Raw genomic sequence first — 21,252 nt, 5'->3', positions numbered from 1 at the left:
ACTGGTGATGGAAACACTTGTGCTGATGTTGATGAGGTGATGAATTTCAAATTTGAATTTTATTGGTTTTTAATAATACTGATATGTCTTTTTATAAATTTACATGTTAAACCAAGATTATGGAAGTGATTTCATCTAAATTTGGTATATACTTCATCTTGAAGATTAAAACTCAAACCTAATAGGTTTAAAATGTCAAAGGATCAAAGTTATAGCAGACCAAAAATGGGACTCTTTGGATGTCCTTTCTATGTTTTCATAATTATATGGAATAAAAAGTAGATTTATTTCTTAATTTGATATTATTCAGCAGTGTACACTACACCAGCTATGTTGGGACCCAGCCGCCTGTATTAACTCGGTCCCATGGTACCAGTGTAGTGCCTGTCTCTATGGTTACCAGGGGACTTATGAGGATACTTTCTCACAAACGGCACATCTACGTGTGTTTGACTATCAGTCTATGAACCAAGTTTTGTCACCTGTACAACAACAGCAGTGTTTTGTTGTGGACGCTTGTACATTAGGTACACATATCTGTGATGTCAACTCAGATTGTGTTAATACCATTGTGAGTGTTAATGACTGATTAAAAAAACCAAAATGATTAATGGACTATTTTAATTTTTTTTCAGATCCTGTATCAATGGCATATTTGTTTTATGAACTCCACCATTTTTTTCAAATACTATAATGTAGGTCTTGAGAACACAGATTCATTCATTAACCATTTTTTTTTTCTGTTTCTTTGGGCCTTTTACACCTTGAAATTTTTGGAAATATTTGGAAAAATATGACATGTGATCACCAGCTCAACTTTTCATTTTTTAAGTAAATCTTTCGATTTGGTATTTTGTATATGAGTGGACAACTATGAGGTACCAGTTTAGTACTTAGATACTTTTAAATAATTTATCCAAAGTGAAAATAGTTTAAGTTTTCAAGAAAAATGTATACTGTTTTCCCTTTCCCCAATGAGACCCCAAACCCAGGTTGTCAGGGGTTGGTGGGTTACTTCCCTTTGAAAAACTTGCTGAAATGGCTTGCATTCCATCAATATGAAAAACAACTATTTGAAGATAGACATGGGGATTATAATGTTTTATGACTTTCTTTTTGTAAGTGTTACAGGAAGTTTCTATTAATTTGTTAGTACAGGGTAACTATACCTGAGGATTCTGTAATGAAGGATATGAAGGTGTTGCTACACAGTTATTTTACTCAACAGATTACTGTGAAACTGGGAAGCATGACTGTGATGAACTGGCTACTTGTATCTATCTCAGACCGAAAGAGTACAGATGTGAGGTAAAATATTTGGTGGATAATAACCTTTTGCCATTGGGTGAATGTCCAACAGAGTAAGAGTCAATCACAATGCCTGTTCATCTGTATCATAGTTCATCGTTCACAATTACTGAATGAACATTAGACTCCTCTGAGACCAGCTTTTGGATGTTGTGAAAAATTTGTAGGATGGCTAGAAAGAGTAACCGAGGAAACCAAGATCATAGCAGAAATTAAAAGAATGTAATCCATGGACAAAGACCAGACATGGAAAACAGAAAAATACAACAAAGAACATAAAGTAACTAAAATAGCACATACAAAGTAACAAAAGTAAATGAGTCACTCAGACTCCACTAAAACTAGAAACAATGGAGATGGTTCTTTATCATATTAAGCAGCCATTTCCTTACAACAAATTTGGCACATTTTCACAGAAATATTTACCTCTATAATTCAGTATGATGTTTTCAGATTTTTACTCTTGATAATGTATTATGAACTGTTAGTCTGAATATGGTCACTCCATATAAACGGTTCTATTAAAAAAAGAGTGGTAGAGAGCACAAAAGGCTGGTAAAGACTGGTATTGTAATTTTGAATTATTTGAGTAAATAAATGTTTTCATAGTATCTATATAGTGATTATTATTCTATGTAACCACTGAAAATAATATATCAAATACTATTCTGGATATTTATTCATAGATCGGCATCTAGACATCATCACGCGATCATTTCGCAAGGTCATGTGATGTGATACTTACTCTATCCTTTGTTTACAACGAATCTGTCATGACATGTTGGAGTTATAAATGAGTGATAAAATACAATATTAAAGACTGAAAAAGTTTTAAAAACATATGAAAATGACAAAATAACATGATTAAACTACAATTCGCATAGAAACAATATTACACACTGAAATTGTCACGAATTGTGTAATTCCAGACTTTACGGCTGCTATGTTGGAGAAACGAAAATGTTGAAGTCTAAACCGTACGTAAATAAATGTGTACAGAAATGCACCAAAAACATTTATTTTAGCTAAAAATAAAAGAATATCACTATATAGATACAAAGAAACTTTTATTCAATAAAATAAATCAATATTTCGATACCAGTCTTTACCAGACTTCAGTGCTCTTTACCACTCTTTGTTTAGTAGTACCCCATATAAAAAGTCTAGAGAATCTCAAAACTCAAGTTATCATCACCCTCACTAAACCAGTGGTTTGTTTATAAATGGGATCACATTGTCAATCTATTCATCTGTCATTTTGTCTGTTTTCCCAATTTCGTTGCATTTTTGTCCACTCCCAATGGATGGCTGCTTGATTTAAATTTGGTATGTGGCTTTATATAGATGGGACATCTTGGTTGCCATTCAATATTTCACTATATGGAATGATGGAAAAAGATTTTTTCAGATATGTGTTGGCAGCCACTGAGTGGTGTGATTTCAAATGAGGTATGTAGCTTTATATAGATGTTGTAATATTTGTTTGATATCAAATTCCTGTTTCATGGGACTCGATGGACAAGTGGGGGACCTAGCAAGAGAATGCATACACTTCCTGTATTGCAAATGTTTACACATTACAGTCATTATTAAGGAATTTTAAGAGTTATATCAGCTATTGTTATGGCTTGTAGATACAAGTTATCTGACTGGTGGCAAAATATCAACTTAAACATGTTATCTCATTCATATTGGCATTTTGGTGGTAAGCCTTTAATCAATAATGACGGAGTTTTTAATTTACAGTGCCCTGTAGGTTATACAGGAAATGGTAAACAGTGTGGGAAAGATTCAGATTTGGATGGTCATTTTGATATCACTATAGCCTGTACAGATTGGGGATGTTATAAGGTGAGTGGTCCCCAGAGTATGGTGTAGGGTCTCCTTGATATCACTATAGACAATGACAACATGGGGGATTATTGTGATGTGGACTCTGACAATGATGGACTGATTGATTCTATTGTGAGTAGTAAGAACAGGGTGTTAGGGAGAGAGGGGAGGGGTAGAGAGAAAAGATTACAACATGGGAGGATGATTGTGATATGGACTCTGACAATGATGGACTGATTGATTCTATTGTGAGTAGGAAGAACTGGATGGACAGAGGGGAGGGGTAGAGAGAAAAGATTACAACATGGGGGGGATGATTCTGATATGGTCTCTGACAATGATGGTCTGATCAATTCTATTGTGAGTAGTGAGAATAGGGTGGTAGGGAGAGAGGGGAGGGGTAAAGAGAAAAGATGACAACATGGAGGATGGTTGTGATATGGACTCTGACAACGATGGTCTGATTGTTTCTATTGTGAGTAGTAAGAACAGAGTGGTAGAGAGATTGGGGAGGGGTAGAGAGAAAAGATTACAACATGGGGAGGTGATTGTGATATGGACTCTTACAGCGATGGTCTGATCGATTCTATTGTGTGTAGTAGAATTGTGGAGAAAGAGAATGTAGAAAAAAACTGGTGATATTATGTTGAATGATTGTGTGATGAACTGCTAAGTATTGATAGTAAAAACAGCAAGGAATTGGTAAAATCATGAAAGGTACAGAAAGTGAGAAATTTGTTATTTGACAATTATTTTGGTGTAATAAGGGTTTATTTGATGTATCACATTCCAGAAGAAACTTGCAATAGGTTTGATGTTTATGGCTTTCATGGCTTCATGAGAAATTAAAAAAATACTGGCTTTTCTGAGAATGCTGAAAACCTTGAAAATTCAGATAAGATTTTTTTCTTAAAATAGTCTGTACTGTAGTTTTGCATTTGTAGTAAATTAATGTAGTTTTAGTATTGTTGATAAAGAATGCAGGTATTACAAATATGTAGATGCAAGATGGTATTCTTTTTTTTTCATTTTTCAGGTCAATTGTCCATTCTTCCGAAGTTTTGATGAGACTGACTCTGATGGAGATGGTGTAGGAGAAACCTTTGATAACTGTCCTCCTGTCACCAATGCTGACCAGACAGATACAGATGGTGATCGTAATAATAATAATAATAATAATAATAACAAAAATAATACTTTATTTCAAGAGGGTAACACAGTTAGTAAATACACTAATCTTCCCTGAGGCCCTCAACAGTAAACAAATACAAAAAATCAATAATACATAATCGTTTAAAATACACGTTAACATTCAGTCACACAAACAAAAACATCAACTCTTCTGAGTAAATAGCATCTTAATCTGTTTTTAAAAATTTGGCAGTTTTTTGAATTTCTTATAATTGTTGGTAGGTTGTTCCACAGATTTGGAGCAGAGTAACTAAAAGATCTTTTGTAGAGTTGAGTTTTCGGTTTAGGAATAGGTAAGTTACCCTTGATAGTGTTTCATAATGAGTAAGAGTTGTTATCAGGTATATACTTTATCTTATTAGAGAGATAAGATGGAGCTTCATTTCTTATACTTTTAAAAATTAGAACACATTTGTGATATATCATCCTATTTTTAACTGTCAACCATTCTAGTTGTTTGAACAAGGCGCAGATGGTGCAAGGAAATCTGTATCAAGGATTAGTCATGCAGCCCTTTTTTGCAGTTTAAAAATGCGGCTCAGATTTTCCAGACTACAGTTACCCCAAATAACTATACAATAATCAATAAAAGGTAAAATATAGCCTGAATAAAAAAGTTTCCTTGAATCAAGATTTAGAAATTTATTCATCTTAGATAGCAGATAAATACGACTGGATATTTTTAGACATACATCTTCTATCTGCTTTGACCAGCATAATTGAGGATCTACCATAACACCCAGTAACTTCTCACTATTGGAGATTTGAATAATATTAGAGTTTATTGTAAATGAAGGAGCATCACTTTGTGACAAGATTTTCTGTCTAGTTCCAATTAACATACATTTTGTTTTAGCACAGTTTATAAACATCTTATTACTTTCACACCATTTTTCTATTTCCACTAGATCTTGTTGTATTTTAGGTTTTATCTTGATTATATCTTTTCCAGATAAATGAATTGTTGAGTCGTCTGCATAAAAATCAGTATTACATTTTTTTATGTGAAGTGGAAGGTCATTTATGTATAAAATAAGCAGAAGAGGACCAAGAATTGATCCTTGAGGTACACCATATTCCACTGGGAGTTTTTTTGACTTAACATTTCCTATTTGAACTTTCTGGGTTCTATTTTCCAAATAAGATTAAAAAAAGTTTACACTGGTTTTGTCAAGGCCATATATTTCTAATTTTTGCCTAAGTATAGATTGGTCAACAACATCAAATGCTTATATTAAATCTAGGAGAATTGCAATATTAATATTTCCCTCATTCATTTCCTCAAGAATTTTATCAACTACATTGATCAAGGATGTCTGACATGAATGACCAGGTCTAAAACCTGATTGAGCAGTGTGGAGTAACTCAAATTTAGAGAGATAATCATAAAGATGGGAGGAACATGGCGCTCAATAAGTTTTGAGATAGTTGGTAAAACCGATATCGGTCTATAATTTGTTGGAAGAGCACGATCACCTGCTTTGAAATTTGGTGTCACTTTTGCATTTTTAAAATTATGAGGAAAAGTACCAGTATTTATCATTCCGTTGAACATACATGTTAAAGATGATGCAATAGCAGGTGCACTTAGTTTAAGCAATTTAGGACCAATGTTGTCTGTTCCTTAGGGCTTAGTTATATCTAGTTTATTTAACAGCGAAAACAAATCAGGGATTGTTAAATGGGGAATACAAAATGTTTTATTAACTATTTTTTCCTGCACATAACGTTTTAGGTTTAGTAATGTAAGTTGGTCTAATTAGGACTGGCATCTCTACGGTTTTGAACACATGTTGTGAAAAATTTATTGAATTCATTGGTTTACTTCAGTTGTCCTAATACCTTCTTTGACAGTCATTTCATATGGTCTTACATGATTTGATGGATTTAGACTGTGAATACACTTCCATAGACATTTTGGATCTTTTGAATTTATAAACATTTTATCATAGTATTTTTTCTTAGACTCCTCAATTATATGTATAACTCTTTCTCCAGAATCTATATTCTGCCCACATGCCTAGAATATGATATTTACCTCTCATTTTTTTTGCATATATCACATCATTATTATACCACTCGGGTTGTTTATCTCGTTTGACCCTCTTAGTTACTACAGGAGCATGTTTGTTGATGACATTAAATATGTCATACCATAAGTTAATCACTTTCAAATTCAACTAAATGGAAAGGAACTCTAGATAAGTCATATAGAAATGCATTTTCATTGAAATTTTTAACATTCCTATATGTTATATAACTATGAAAATATTTTTGATTATTCTTTTATTTTTTCTTTTCTAGATATACAAATAGGATAATGATCACTTAAACTGTATTTTATCACATGTGATTCTAAAACCGTATCTTTGTTTGTAACATAAATATGATCAATTAAAGTTCTAGAATTTTCTGTAACCCTTAAATCTGCTTTCCACACAGATGCACTTTGTATGCTTTATTAAACAATGTGTGTATAACTGCTACGGAACTGTATGAACTATATTTTTTGTACTTGTAGTTCTGCAATGAATGAGTAAGAAGGTGGATAAACGAAATGCCCAACAAGAGGAAATAACAGCTGTGACCAACAGCAATATGTCAACAAAGATCAAGTCCATAACACAGAGGAAACAAAGACACACAGAAACAAACAGAATGAACAAGACTGTATATTGGTTTAAGAGACGGTCATTGTAGAAACCAGGCAGATCCTATTATACAGAAACATGCTTCAAAATTTATTTGTCCCAATGTGTTGTTTATAACTCATTTTGATGACAGAAAGAACAGGACTTCAAAAGTGGATACCTCAGAATAAACGAGCTAAGGTACAAAATGTATCTAACTACACATCAACTACATGTATTATAATTTATACACAGATCAAAGAGTTTTTTCCTTTTATTCAAACATTTGCAGTGCTTTATATAGAGTAGTTTATTTCATTCTTACAATTACAGTAAAACATGAGTTTGTTACCTCTTTTGAAAATGAAACTTGGCAAGTGCCAACCACTGCCTGCATGGTCTTCCATGGCCAATCTTTAAAATAGATAATCACTTTTTCTATTATTTTGTGGATTATTTAGGTTACAGACCACCAATTCAACCAATGAGCATTTGGAACGTACGCAAAAATAGTCCAACGCAGAAATTACCCCTGTTCCTCATAGTGCTGTGAAAAAAGTTCTCATCTTATTTCAAAAATTTAAACAGTTTCAGAAAGGAAAAACATTTCTGTACATTTTATAGGTGCATTTTGCTTGTGATGTGAAGCCTAATCTCCATAATGATTTCTAAATATACCCCTATTTTGTGAAAACACTGGGATTTCCCATGCTATTTATAGACACTTCACTTCCGGTGACCAGTACTGCACTGCAAGTCTGCTAACCCCACATGCCATTCTGAGGATTGTGAGCTGACATATGTAGAATCATGCTGATATATAGTCTTCTGCAGGTTAAAGTTAAGGTAAAGTCCAGAGAAGCCATTGAATATTGTGAAATTAGCATAGAAGCCTATGGGAAGTGGAATTTGTGGTTTCTAGCCTTAAATCAATGATGTAGTGTCATTTGAGTTGCCTTGCAATAGTGTCTCCTTTAGGTTCTACAGTGTGTCATTGGATTGATGGATGGATTGATTGATTGATTGACTGTTGGGGTTTAACGCCCGAGCAGCAAATTTCAGCTATATTCAGGCAATGAACATGAAATGATGAAGATGATGAAATGAATAAGGGATGGGACACAAGGGCAAACAGGGTCGACAAATTTAGATTGTCACTAGAAAAAGGGAGGGATGGGAAGGTCAGGCAATTTAGCCTCCTGTGGCAGAGTGCAAAGGTTCCTTCTCCTATCGAATACTACAGCAGGGTTCTTTAACGTGCTAGGAACGGGAATGATTGCGTTTTAGGGTTCAATGAACTGTATGTACTATTGGATGGATCAATGAGAAACAACGCAGTGCTTAATTTGGGAACCTCCATAAGATATATATTGGAATAAAATAAAAAATCCAGGATAGAATTTTTCATCCCAGCCCCGCCCCCAAACAATAATTAGATATAATATAAATAATGACTCATTCCCCACCCCTAAACAGCTTTTAAAAAAACAAAATTCCCTATTCTGTTTTTGTTTCAGATTTGTGTATTTGAAAAAAAAACTGTTAAATGATTTTGACGCCCTTTAACAGAGGAACAATGACTGTCAGTTAAGTTGTAGACTTCAAACTCACAAATTTTCATGGATTTATACTGTCAATTGTAAACAAAATCCAACCAAAAAGAAGAAAGGAGTTCGGACACAATGGTAACATAGTTGTAATAGAGTACTAGTTCAAAGGAAACATCATTGTTCAGGCAGCAGCTTATCAAGAATATTAGAAAAAGAGAGGGGCTCTGATGAAGTCGTTTATAAACAGGAGATACAAGCTATCATTTGCTTTTAACTGTCTAAATATGTAAGTTGTTATAAACTTACTTTTTTGCCGCGTGAACATACATGCACATAGCAGTTGTAGTAAGTGGTCTGTGCATTGAATTGATTGGTACAAGGAAGTATCGTTATTTCTGTTGTCATATTTTGAAAAGTTGTTTTGATCATCAACAATGTTTTAATCTTAATTTTCGGCCAGCCAATCACGTATGTCTGTTTCACCTTAAAAATGAATAAGTGAGCCACTTTATGGTTCACTTCTCGTATTCTGATTTGTTATATTCTAAATACCAATAAAAAGTAAACTGGATCTGGGATTTATCACAACTCTAAAAGCATCTTCGCTAGCCAGGTTACAGACCACCAATTCAACCAATGAGCATTTGGAACGCAAAAATAGTCCTACGCAGAAATTACCCCTGTTCCTCATAGTGCTGTGAAAAAAGTTCTCATCTCATTTAAAAAATTTAAACAGTTTCTGAAAGGAAAAACATTTCTGTACATTTTATAGGTGCATTTTGCTTCTTGTGGTGTGAAGCCTAATCTCCATAATGATTTCTAAATATACCCCTATCTTGTGAAAACACTGGGATTTCCCATGCTATTTATAGACACTTCACTTCCGGTGACCAGTACTGCACTGCAAGTCTGCTAACCCCACATGCCATTCTGAGGATTGTGAGCTGACATATGTAGAATCATGCTGATATATAGTCTTCTGCAGGTTAAAGTTAAGGTAAAGTCCAGAGAAGCCATTGAATATTGTGAAATTAGCATAGAAGCCTATGGGAAGTGGAATTAGTGGTTTTTAGCCTAGCCAAGGGTTACGGGTTTGCCCCCTCCCTTCACATAATTGAAGTGATAGTGAAGGCCGATTTTATTTGAAATAATTCATTTAATTACGAAAAATCTATTATATGTTCTCTTTTTCACCACCACATACTATATGACTTCTAAGCCATGCAGTAGGTTCCCTCCATTTAAATCCGGAATTACGTCATTTATATAAGAACAGATCGATGGACGCTTAAGAAAACAACTGAGAATTTAGCCCTCAGTTATTGAATAACAGAAAAAAAATATGTCATTTTATCTACTTGAAAGAATAATCAAGGGATACCAAGTTTATAGCGGTAATCAAAAAGAATGTAATCCAGGGACTAAGAGCAGACATGGAAAACAGACACACATAACAAAGAACACAAAGTAACTAAAATCATATATACAAAGTAACGAAAGCAAATGAGCAACTCGGACTTCACTAAAAACTGGGAGCATGGACCAGGTGCACTTGTGGGGTTAGCGTCCACTGCTTACTAGAAACACCCGCCGAGTTGCCCAGAAAAGTAAAGTCTGGGGTAGACGAAAGAGGGAAGGAAAACTGTGCGACGTTGAACAAATCTACATTCAAAGTAACAAAAGCAAAAGAGCAAATTGAAAGGCACTTCAAATATTGATAATGTAAAAACATGAGTTACTTTGGATAATATTCATGCTCCTCTGTTGTACCAAAAGTTCAGAAACAGAACAGGTTGTGTTGGAATTTATTTTGTATTTTACAGTTCCAGTATAATTAGTATATGAAATATGTGAAAACAACTTCAAACTTGTAAAGCTCATGTTGCAGATCGGATCGAGAACGTGTTTTTGTTCTGTAATTAAATAGTCAACTTTTGTCAGAAAAAAGTTCTGTTTTACATTTTTTAAATTCAATACATGTGATTTTTACATGTTACCTGTTTCCTGATACCTACAATGAACGATTCAATTAAACTGCTTATCAAAGTGTATTTGGTTCGATTGATCTATTACCCCTCCTAAAAAAAATAGCAAAATAGCAGAATACTTCACCGTTTTTCACATTACGAGAGTGTGATATGTCGTGACGTCGATGGTGATAATATCCTAGCGAGGGTGATATACCGCTCCACCAATCACTGTTCAGTGGGGCGGGGCAAATAAGGATGTGCAGAGAATAAACTAAAATAACTCATCACCTAATCCCAATCAATATTCTAGATTTTTGTATGAAGTATAACATAGCCGTATACCCTCTAGGCCCATTAAACTCGAGAACTAAAACACTTTTTAATACCTATCCGTAGCTGCACTTATAGAATATTTGTAACGGTATAAGCCTTAAATTGATAGTATTCTGCGGGACGAACCATACCCCTTCCGATATCTAGTATGTTAACATGTACTTTTACCGGCGTAGCAAGTACTCCTGGGTTATTTAAAAAAATAAATAGAAGTTGTATAGCCCTCTTCACAAAAAAAATCGTAAGAATAACATTAGTCGTAAGTTGTGACGTCACAATATTATGACATCATAACTTACGACTAAGTTTACACTTCAGATTTTTGTGAAAAGGGCCTAAATAATTCACGTTTTTGTATGTGAACATAAGCTGTTTTGCGGAACAAATTCCCCATCTGGCCATATCTGTGAACACAGAATTAAATACATGTAAATAATGAAACATTAAAAATCCAATTAATATAAGAAGTGGCCCAACGGAAAAAAATATAGATAAAACCTATGATTTTTTTGTTTTTTTTTTTTTATAGCGACAAACTAATTGTAGGCATAAAAATCCAAATAATTGGGTACATGTAAGATCATACTAAGTTTCGTGAAAAAGGCGGAAAGTGCACGGTGGAACGGTCGTCTCATCCGAAGTGATTACATTTATACATTATGCACTTCTCTGCCACATCAATTTACATATAGACAACATATAAAAGATTGTCGAAGAAACAAAATGGTATGACTAAGTCCAAGCTTGCTTTCCATTAACAGGTGCAAAATTAATTTAACTAATTCTACTTCCGTTTGTCTGGTATGTCGTCGGAGACGAATCATTTAGTATGATACAATGGAAGTTCAAGTAGAACGGAACAAATCGCATGTTAATGGATAGCAACGCAAATATCCTATTTTCGTACGAATTTTAATACTTGAGAATAGAAGACAAATGTGATGTGTCATACATCCCGTTTCGAGAAATGCAGAATAAATGTTAAATAATTATATAAAACTGTTTACCAATGACTAGAAAAGGTAATTTGTAATAACTATTTTATTAAAAATAACTTTTCCTGATACTTTGATTAGCTATCACATAAAAATCAACACGTGAATTGAATAAATGAATGAAAGATAGACGAAAAACAACAATAACGTAAAATGTTTACCACAACTAGTGCTGATTATTTTCACGTGAAGCCAATCGTAAACTCGATCGATTGATTGATATATTATGGTATCTTGTTAGTGAACATCAGAACGAGAACGACACCCTGAGCCAGATCTTTATTATGCTGACAGAAGAGCTAGGCCTCGGGTATAACATGCCTACCCGAATTACACACATCATTCTGACCATGAGCCAACCAGTCGTCACTGTGTCCCTTAAAAATGGTGACTACCAGTCTTTCTGGCATTCTTCGGTCGGGGTCGAGGAATCCATGCAACGACCTACATGTACCATACTTCAGGCGAGCACGCTTCCCTGAGATCACAGAGGCGCTTATCATAAAGTCGACCCTGAATATGTAAAAATGTCTAATTGAAGAAGTATAGGTGTATGTATATTACGTGAGCCACTTTCATGTTTCATGGCCATCATATATATACATGTAGCTTATCTTAATGTCCGAAAAGAAAACATAACAGCGGTTCATTTCATGCCAGAATAGTTAGAATTGACAAACAGCAGTATTTACATGAACTTTAATAATAATACAAATTTTAAAATTTTAAAAATTAAAATTACTACAGTAATTATACATGTATACAAAATATTAACATTTGTAAAATATAAAACAATTGAATTATTTTTCAATGACTATGAAAGACATGGTAAACACGGTACACAAGAGTTGTATATATGTATACAATATAATAATATAAAATAAATTTATATTTTTACTTCCTACAGTTGTCCATTTTTACTTGTTTAAGACTTTCTAGCATTTTGAAAAGCAAACATTTTATCAAATTGCATTTTTTTCGTTTTCATATCTACAATTTTCTTTACAACCTGAACAAAATGAAATATACATATGGCTTAGACTATGTTTTAGATGTTAAAATACAAATCCTGACTCACATCTGATTACATTATCTTATCAAAAGTATAATTACAAGAGTGTAAGTATCTTGGGAGTAGTATTTGTCAGAAAATGTAGATATTAGTTCTGAGCTCGATTTCAGGAAAACAAAATCTGTATTTTCCTCCGATCCTTCCTCAACTGAATTGTCGACCAATCAGATCACTTAAAATTAAAGATGTGAGGCTTGGCCATTTAAAAATCATTTGTACCAAGCAAAAAGAACAAACTCACAAATAAAATACTAGTATCCATATAAACAAACAATACACAAATCAACACAAACAGGCAAACAACAACGCAAACTAATTATAGAGAAAAAAAAGATGCTAATATTATCTTCCTCCGAAAATGTTATACAAAAACTGATATATGTCATGGTTCAATATCACAATTTATTATATTCTAATCCAATGTACCTCATACATGTACTTGTAATCAAAACACGTTAGTACTTTTCGGCCATAATAGCAACAACAAGGGCAGACCACCCGAAGAATGGATGGGCACCTCTACCCTCTCCAGTAGTATCATCATAGTATTCGTAAATGAATCCTTGTTTATGGTACACTTTAAACATATTGTTTATAATATTACTTCGGAGTTCTTCGTAAATAGATGACGCGAGTTTTTGACACTTTCCGTCATTTGTAGCGTAGTAGTATAGACCTCTCAAAGTCAAATAGTTTAAATTTATCCATATTGCTCCTCTCCAGTAGGGCGGATCATTTAAAGTATTGTACCGTTGGTAAAAATTTGAATTCGCAGCAAGGGACCGTAATCCAAAATCTGTCCATAGTAAATCTGGATTCTTTATGGCCTCCAAAACATTACATAGCCGAGTGGAATGACGGTCAATTATCTTCAGCATGACAGGGAAAAGACTTACGTAACCATACGAATTAACAAAAGTCAGTTCCGGACCAGAGGTCATCCGCGAAGTGTTTGTCAGAATGATGTAATCAGTATGAAGACCGAAATCTGTATAGTATTCTTTTTCTGGTGACCAATGTAACCTATTGAGTTCTTCATTGTCCGTTAAGGCTGTATGAATGTCATCAATTTCACCCGAGCTTTCACCGAGTTCATTCGCGATCATTGATAAAACTCCCGCAGAATAAGCCATCCAGCAACGAAGGTCTAAATGCCGTTCTTGTGTATTTGGATGCGAGGCCCTTGGATAGTCGTCCAGTCCTGACGCTGGTGTACGAGGTATTATCTCTAGGGTAGTTTTGTCATCACGTCCCTTCCAGTAGTACGTAGTAGGTTCTTCTCCAGCTTGAGTAGTGTGTAGCCAATAAAACCATTTCTTGAGTCTAGGAAACAACTTCTTTAAGAAGGGTTTATCAAGTGCATTGTTATTGATGAGACTTTCGATGGCAAGGAATAAACTCGGAGGGTTTGCTACATCATTAATTTGAACGACATATTTAGATTCAACCATACTCAGTGCTTCAATACCCAGTATCTGCTCTCTTGGTATCCAGCCGTCGGTGTTCATCAAATCTAACCAATGTGAAAGAATATCCTTAGTAATCTTTGGATTCCAGTAGCCGAGCAAAATATTGTCAAATCCCGAATTCCACAAAAATCCCCTTGGGAACGACGTTCTTGATGGTATTGTTGTGTACAGTGGGGCAGGCCAATAATTTAAAAGTTCATTACTTTCTTTTGTTTTTACTATAGAGGCTCCATGAAAATAGCTTATTTCTCCCAGGAGGTTGCTAAGTGCTGTCTTAGCAAAATTTATACGCTTATCAGAAAACTCTTTTTTTTTTAAATTGAATACTTTAGAAAAATGGTTATCGAAGTCTTCATTCAGTCGAACCAGAGAGCCAGTTAAATGCTCATCCTTCAAAGCATTCGGTCGCTCAGTGAAACTTCCGGATTCAAATAATACTTCAAATTTAAAAGGAAGTTCAGCCGTTACCTGAAATACAACTAAAGAAACATTTTTCTCAGTATTGGCTGGTAACTCCCAATATAAATTATCCTTGTTCCAATTTGAATAAAAAGAATTTCCAATGATAACACCTTGTATCAGATTAGGGTTAGTTACATTTCCTTTCCTTAGGTAGGAGTATTTGAATTTACCTTGAGATGAAGATGGAGGAAAAGTGACACGGAAATTCCCGATATCATCAGTTGCACCAGTGACGTAATCTATTCTCCCATTATTCACTTCCGTTTTAAGCTCTCCCTTTCCAAGCATGATATAAAACATGAACGACGCAATTTTAGGTGTAGCGTCGTCCTGGAACAATAAAATAATAAACATCATGTAACTAGATTAAACTTATTTGCGTTTCAGTCAACAAACTGATGTGGACGCAAACAATTTCTAAAGCAAATAAATTTCAGGTTTGAATATCCGATTTTATTTATGTATCTCTTGAGTTTGAGTTCTTTTTATACGCAATGTATATATGTGCTTGTAATTTGACATCCCAATGCAAACCTTATAAATACGCATAATTATTACATGTGTGTACATGTATACAATTGAACGGAAAGCCAAACCATTTAAAACACTAACTCAATTTATTAACACTTTCAATCCAATTACTAAAATGTATTTTTTTTGACTGACGCAAAAGGACCTAGAAGAAGTGTACATTATTGTGATAATTAACTCATAATGCGCACTGATCATTCTTCTCTAGACATCTTGTAAATTGATTAGATACATGTTCATACTTCAATTTAATTTGAATTAAAACTTAATGAACATAGTATTTGGTTATAACAAGACGATATATTCTGAGAGGTGCTTCTTATGGATGATCAATGTATTTGATTTTACTAAGTTCTATGAGGATAGCATGTAACATGGATTCATTTTTTATATAGAAGGTACATATACCTAGAACGAAGCACAATCATCATCCAAGGACAGAAATGTATTAACATTAATAAATACGTATAATCAATTAAATGGTAAAATTGTTTTAGCAACCCACATTGATCTTAACACTGACAGAAGAACATGTAGAAAATGTACAAGTATATAGATCAGGTGCGCCGGTGGGTTAAGTGTTTTGCCTTTCTAGATACACCCACCACCAAGTTGCACGTAAACTGTCAAATCCGGGATAAAACAAAAGGGGGAACTGCATGTACATGTACGACATTGTGAAAAATTTGTTCTCATGGTCGATATGAACATATCATATAACTAAGGCAAGAACTTTCTCAGTGACTACATATTTGTTAGAACTTTGCGGTGGTCACGGAAACGAGTTCAAGCAACTACTTTCGAAGGGGAATACACATTGGTTCCTTTTTAATTCCTTTGAAGGATGAAAGCTTCCACTCCAGGAATTACCAATAACTGCATATTGTCTCTTTACTGCATTTCATGAAATTGTATGTATAGTAGTTTGAGAGGATTTAATATTTTACTTCTGGGAACTAATCTAGTGTTAAAAAGTGTACTTCTGGAAACTAGGTTCAAAGAGGAATAACTCAATAAAGTATAAGCTAAAAGAGATGTACTAAAAAACGAGTTACGAATGCATGGACAGACTGACGAACGGAAACACATGTAAAAGCATTATTTTATCCTCCGCAACTTCGTTCGTTTCGTGGACTAGTAGTAGTAGAGGAAGAAGTTCTTATAACAATATCTAATGCAAAATAAACTCATTGCTTGGAAGCACCGAGTCTGACAGGAAGTCGCGGCTTTCGGATCTTCACATTACAAGTTCGGTATTTTCGTATATTCTTCACTAAAAAGCATCTTTAAAGGGTTTTCAATATCCATTTATTTAAATTGCGATACTTTTTTTCGTTTTCGACATGCCATAAGAGTAGGCCTTTCTGGCGTTTCGCGGGTGTGTTAAGGAGAAATGTCATAAATTGTCATATTTTCATCTACGAAAACGAGCTACATTTAAACTCATCTTAATACGTGAAATTTCGTCGATGTTCATATTTTTAGTATACAAGTTCATAAAATAAAACTTCCCAAACACAAAAAGATCAACAAAATGTCAAAATGTGCAACAAAAATGAGTCGCGTAATCGGTTAATCAAGCCTTTGGTCGCACCACATAAATGTCAAAAGTGCAGTGGGAAGATGAAAAAATTATACATCCAAATTTTAATAGTAGGTCAATGAATGTGTATATTTTTCAAAAAAGTGCTGCGGGGACGTGAGAAAAATTTACATGGATGTTAAAAAAAAAGTCAATATGCTCTTTGAAAAATCGACATGCCACTGCACTTTTGCATTTTCTAAACCATATAATTTTTCACATAGCGGCGATCTCAGACACGTTGACATGTGACGGATACGTGTGAATAACCAATTTAGTTGCGATACCAGACTACACTTTGAATTTCTTATATTTTGAAAAAATAAAAACATTTTTCATTGAATATTGTTGTTATTTAAAATATAATTTTCAGAAAAGTCAATCGCCTGTGTTAAAGATGTTTCCTTTTTCCGCTGAACAAAACATAACCACACCCCCATTTTGCATGATACCTCAGAAAATATTCTATATTCTGCTTGGCAGTATTTCCTTTCAGTCAAAATTTTTATGACTTGACATTCTCCGAAATCTGCGTAAGTGAATACAGAAGGTTTTTTTAAGATAACTGAAGTATGTAGCGGCTTGGCATTTGGTGTAAATGTGATATGTTTAAGACATTGCATGATGTCAACTAAGAAGAGACAACATTGTGGTGCTTTTGCTCCATACAAAAATGTGAGATAATAGGGAACATTTCAAAATATCCATAGAAACAAGATGGCGGATAAACAATACATTCAATGCAAAATTCTCGTAGGAAAAATAAATTTTGATTTTTTTCAATTTCGGAGGTAAGAACGAAAAATAATTGTAAGGGAATCGTAGTACAGAACGACATGAATAAAATGGCAAGTTTTTGAAAGGAACCGTCGAGTAATTACAAAAATAAACGCAAAAAACCGCAAACAGTCTGAGGTAACTTGGAGTATAGATACAACCGTCTTTCACCAAAACAAAGAGAATTTGAAGTACAACTTACCCAAACTTGGAGAATTGTTTTACTGATAACATGTATGATTTCAGTATTCATCGATGATTGAAGTGTAATGTCTCGGTAAAGGCAAGCATGACGTCTCATTTGTTTACTACAGATGCTCTGACGTTTCAAGCTTCTCTGTGACGTCAAAATCGATACAAAAAATGCTGCCAGTTTTGTTATGTTATGTTTCTTTATTAAGATGAGGGTTTGTTCAATCGTTAATTTCACATATTAAAAGAACTGAGGACTTCATTTAACACTAAAAATATATTGTGTGTTATTTACCAAGATTTCAGTTACTTCCGGAAAAAATTCTCCCAACTTAAAACGTAACGTATTGTGTGCGTGATCAGACGTCAACCAGATGTACAAGAAAACTCCTTAACATAAAGTCCGAGTAATTAAGTCACTTGTTAGCGACAAGAAGTGATATATGTAACAACCGTCAATAAGTGACAAGAGTCATCAATTGTGTAGAAAAAGAGACAAAAGGTTAAAAATAGCGAAAAGAAGTTTTTTTTTAAATACATGTATATCTGTATATTAAATTTTGTACTTTTACATGTTACACATGTTTTCATATTAACCTGGTGCAAACAATAAAATCGGGTGTGATAGACAAATTGACAAACTGTATGGAATTTCGTTAACGAGCACAAAAATAACAAAAATAATAAATAAATTTAAAAAAAAATAATAACGGACTAAAACACAAGAGCCCCGTGCAGGTCCGGGTGTTAAAAGAATAGGCCTGCAGCAGCGCTAAGCTTGTCGTACAAGGCGACTAAATAGTGATCAGAACCCTAGCCGGGGGCTAGGGCGCTCTGGCCACAGAGCAACTGGGATGTGGGCCCCAGGTGGTGGAATGGGGTACCCCTGGCGTGTTACATGCTGGGGTTGTCAGGCTATAATACGGAAAACCTGACCGCAAGCCATAGTGGTGCACCGTGTTGGGAAAGATGCCACGTTCCTCGCACGTTAAATAACCCTACTGTGGTATTTTCCCGGAGTAGGAACCATAGGGCTCCGCCACAGGAGGCTAAATTGCCCGACCCTACCTATGTCTCCCTATTTCCAGTGGCAATCAAAATATGTCGACCCCATTATCCCTTTTTCATTTCATCATCATTTCATGTTCATTTTATCATCATGTTCATGTTCATCGTCTGAATATAGCTGAAATATTGCTGCTCGGACGTTAAACCCCAACAAACAAACTAACAAACAAACAAAATAAAACACAAGAATTCTCCAGATTCCTGTTTGCCTTTTGTTGCAATAAACTCTGCGTTTACATGTACTTGATCTTCTTACCATTCATATGATAGAATTCAAACTGCTGTCAATTAATACATGTAATCGATAAGCCTCGAGTATAAACCTACCGACTTGACATAAATGTATTAAATAAAAATAATAAAGATACATACTTTTAATGGTTTTCCGGATATCCTTGCCGACCAATCACCTCCATGTTCACCCCCTTTCCGCTTGGCGAACGATGTAGTTAGTTCCATAAAATTGTCAGTGATTTCCTGCTTTCCAAAGTTCGAACCATCATGTCTTACCCAACCAAACTTTGTGACTTCGCCCACCCCGTTCCTGACCGTGTGCCTAATACGGGAGGTCTTGGGACTTTCTCTTTGCGGATATTGTCTGAACCAGAATAATCCGAATACGGGACCATCCGGGGTTCGCGGTTTAATACCAAAGTACAGATTTGGTCGGTACGTGCCCCAGAACAAGTCTGTGTTGCTCATTACACCAGTTTCTTTTTCAGAGGTCAATTTGTGCATATCCAGTGGAACATTGACAGTCGGTGTCGTTTTCTGACTAAGGTTTATAAAATATGCTGCGAACATCACCACACAAACCAGTCCTATGAATATTTGATCATTTTCTGCCATTTTCTGTAGATTTTCACCAGAACAAAAAATGATCAACAACTCAAGTCAGCAGCGCTTTCTAAAACGAAACTTGCTTATGTTACTTTTCCTTTAAACATAATCATTATATTTAAGACCTAAGACTGACATTTAAATTTAGCCAACACGACATTTTATGTTAAAATTAGCGATTTGCGAAACTCCCTTACAAAAATAGATTGTAAATACCCATTTAACTATTTTGTGTTTACATATTTAATTTATAACCGTTACTTTTAAAATCCGGTTACAAAAGATTTATTTTACGCGGAGATTATCATTTTACTTCAATGATTCGTGAAACAACTGTAAAGCTCGTGTGTGATTTTGTATATATACAAATGAATAGAGCTTTTATTACATGTAAAATTAAAATTCAATGTTATTGTTAAATCTACACCTATTATGTTTATGCCAACGTAATGACTACAACAGACACGACTGATTTTCGGGCTGCATGTCGAATTCATCGTAACATTTCATAGTTTTACATAAATGTTCGAACATGGCAATACTATAATCACAAGAACACAATAAAATTATTGCGATATTTTCTATACAGGTAGTGACATCTTGACTTGATGTGGATTTAAAAAAAAATTATAATAATGCAAATTAACAGTTGGATAACGGGAAGCCTCTCCGTAGGTAAATACATGTATCTAATCACAGGGGGTTGTTGTGGAAGCCAATGTGGCGGCGTTTTCAACATTTTTTGTCGGCCCTTGTTTTTCACCAATTCAGAAGATGTAACTTGTTCTGTAGATAAATTCTTCCTGTTAAACATTGTAGCCACCTTCACAGCCCATTACAGCTAAAATACCATAGAGTAAGAACAAATTGATTTAAACTTGTAAAAAATTCAAAGCGGCAAAGTTTTGTGAGTCAGATAAGGATTATATTCAATGTAATTCTATGATTTCAGAAATTATAATAAGCCTATATACGCTGAAATTCGAGAGGGAACATCAATTTTAATTCTACCTAATTTGAAATCTCAACATTTTCACGAAAAATTCTAATTTTCTACCCGTCATCAACACAACTTTATTTCTTCCTTTCTGTAGAGATCGGCTTGAAATGTGTTGTCCTTTTGGCACGTGAGTACTCAAGGTAAACACTACGATGTTTATAGTTAGTAAAACATACAGCTTGCAAATATGGTGGAAATATCATTTTCAATACACAATGATAGTTTTATTACATGGTTTACATGTATGTGAACATATGGCCCATTAATTAAGTCTATACATCATGGAGATGAGCCCCCCACTTTCCACCTCTTCCAATTTTGACATGTGTAATATTGCAAACTACCTCAATTTTTTTTTATGTTGCACAGGTACTTGGGGTCATTCAATATCCATATAAAGTTTTCTGATATATGGATAGTATAAGTGCAATATTTGCTGTTATAACACA

General features: G+C 34.3%; 2 protein-coding genes and 1 pseudogene across 9 annotated transcripts; 1 reads left to right on the top strand and 2 right to left on the bottom strand.

The window, feature by feature from the left end:
* The first annotated feature begins 1,188 nt into the window (after nt 1–1,188).
* On the top strand, nt 1,189–9,060 carry LOC148609485 (thrombospondin-4-B-like). Of its 8 annotated transcripts, XM_088540688.1 has the most exons (9): nt 1,189–1,308; nt 2,717–2,757; nt 3,055–3,159; nt 4,178–4,292; nt 4,555–4,625; nt 4,857–4,924; nt 5,285–5,398; nt 6,854–7,163; nt 8,480–9,058. In XM_088540688.1, the coding sequence occupies exons 2-5, from the start codon at nt 2,719–2,721 to the stop codon at nt 4,584–4,586; spliced, it is 291 nt and encodes a 96-aa protein (XP_088396814.1). In that variant the 5' UTR covers nt 1,189–1,308; nt 2,717–2,718; the 3' UTR covers nt 4,587–4,625; nt 4,857–4,924; nt 5,285–5,398; nt 6,854–7,163; nt 8,480–9,058. The 8 variants fall into 8 exon arrangements, with proteins under 8 accessions (XP_088396814.1, XP_088396812.1, XP_088396815.1 ...); XM_088540686.1 differs by having other exon boundaries at nt 4,555–4,924; nt 8,480–9,059; XM_088540689.1 differs by lacking the exon at nt 4,555–4,625 and having other exon boundaries at nt 4,786–4,924.
* LOC148609486 (uncharacterized) lies at nt 6,146–6,790 on the bottom strand (annotated as a pseudogene).
* Nucleotides 9,061–12,493: 3,433 nt separating the features above from the next.
* On the bottom strand, nt 12,494–19,952 carry LOC148609484 (mannosyl-oligosaccharide glucosidase-like). The gene is made up of 2 exons (XM_088540826.1): nt 19,336–19,952; nt 12,494–15,143 (listed from the first exon to the last, which is right to left on the bottom strand). Exons 1-2 carry the CDS (start codon nt 19,810–19,812, stop codon nt 13,338–13,340), a joined length of 2,283 nt encoding a protein of 760 aa, XP_088396952.1. The 5' UTR covers nt 19,813–19,952; the 3' UTR covers nt 12,494–13,337.
* Nucleotides 19,953–21,252: the final 1,300 nt, after the last annotated feature.

Source organism: Perna viridis, chromosome 8 (genome assembly GCF_037379345.1).
Source record: "Perna viridis isolate PV_CMFRI_1.1 ecotype Kerala chromosome 8, ASM3737934v1, whole genome shotgun sequence".
NCBI lineage: Eukaryota > Metazoa > Mollusca > Bivalvia > Mytilida > Mytilidae > Perna > Perna viridis.
The sequence above is the reverse complement of the archived record's forward strand: the minus strand, read 5'-3'. Positions and strand labels throughout refer to the sequence as shown.

Excerpts from the sequence above, each read along its gene's own strand:
- LOC148609485 (XM_088540683.1), top strand. The coding sequence starts at position 2,719 with ATGTGTTGGCAGCCACTGAGTGGTGTGATTTCAAATGAG. Across the intron at positions 2,758-3,054 it reads GTGGTGTGATTTCAAATGAG|TGCCCTGTAGGTTATACAGG; the intron begins GTATGTAGCTTT and ends TTTAATTTACAG. Across the intron at positions 3,160-4,177 it reads CAGATTGGGGATGTTATAAG|GTCAATTGTCCATTCTTCCG; the intron begins GTGAGTGGTCCC and ends TTCATTTTTCAG.
- LOC148609484 (XM_088540826.1), bottom strand. The coding sequence starts at position 19,812 with ATGGCAGAAAATGATCAAATATTCATAGGACTGGTTTGTGTGGTGATG. Across the intron at positions 15,144-19,335 it reads TATCCGGAAAACCATTAAAA|GACGACGCTACACCTAAAAT; the intron begins GTATGTATCTTT and ends TTATTGTTCCAG.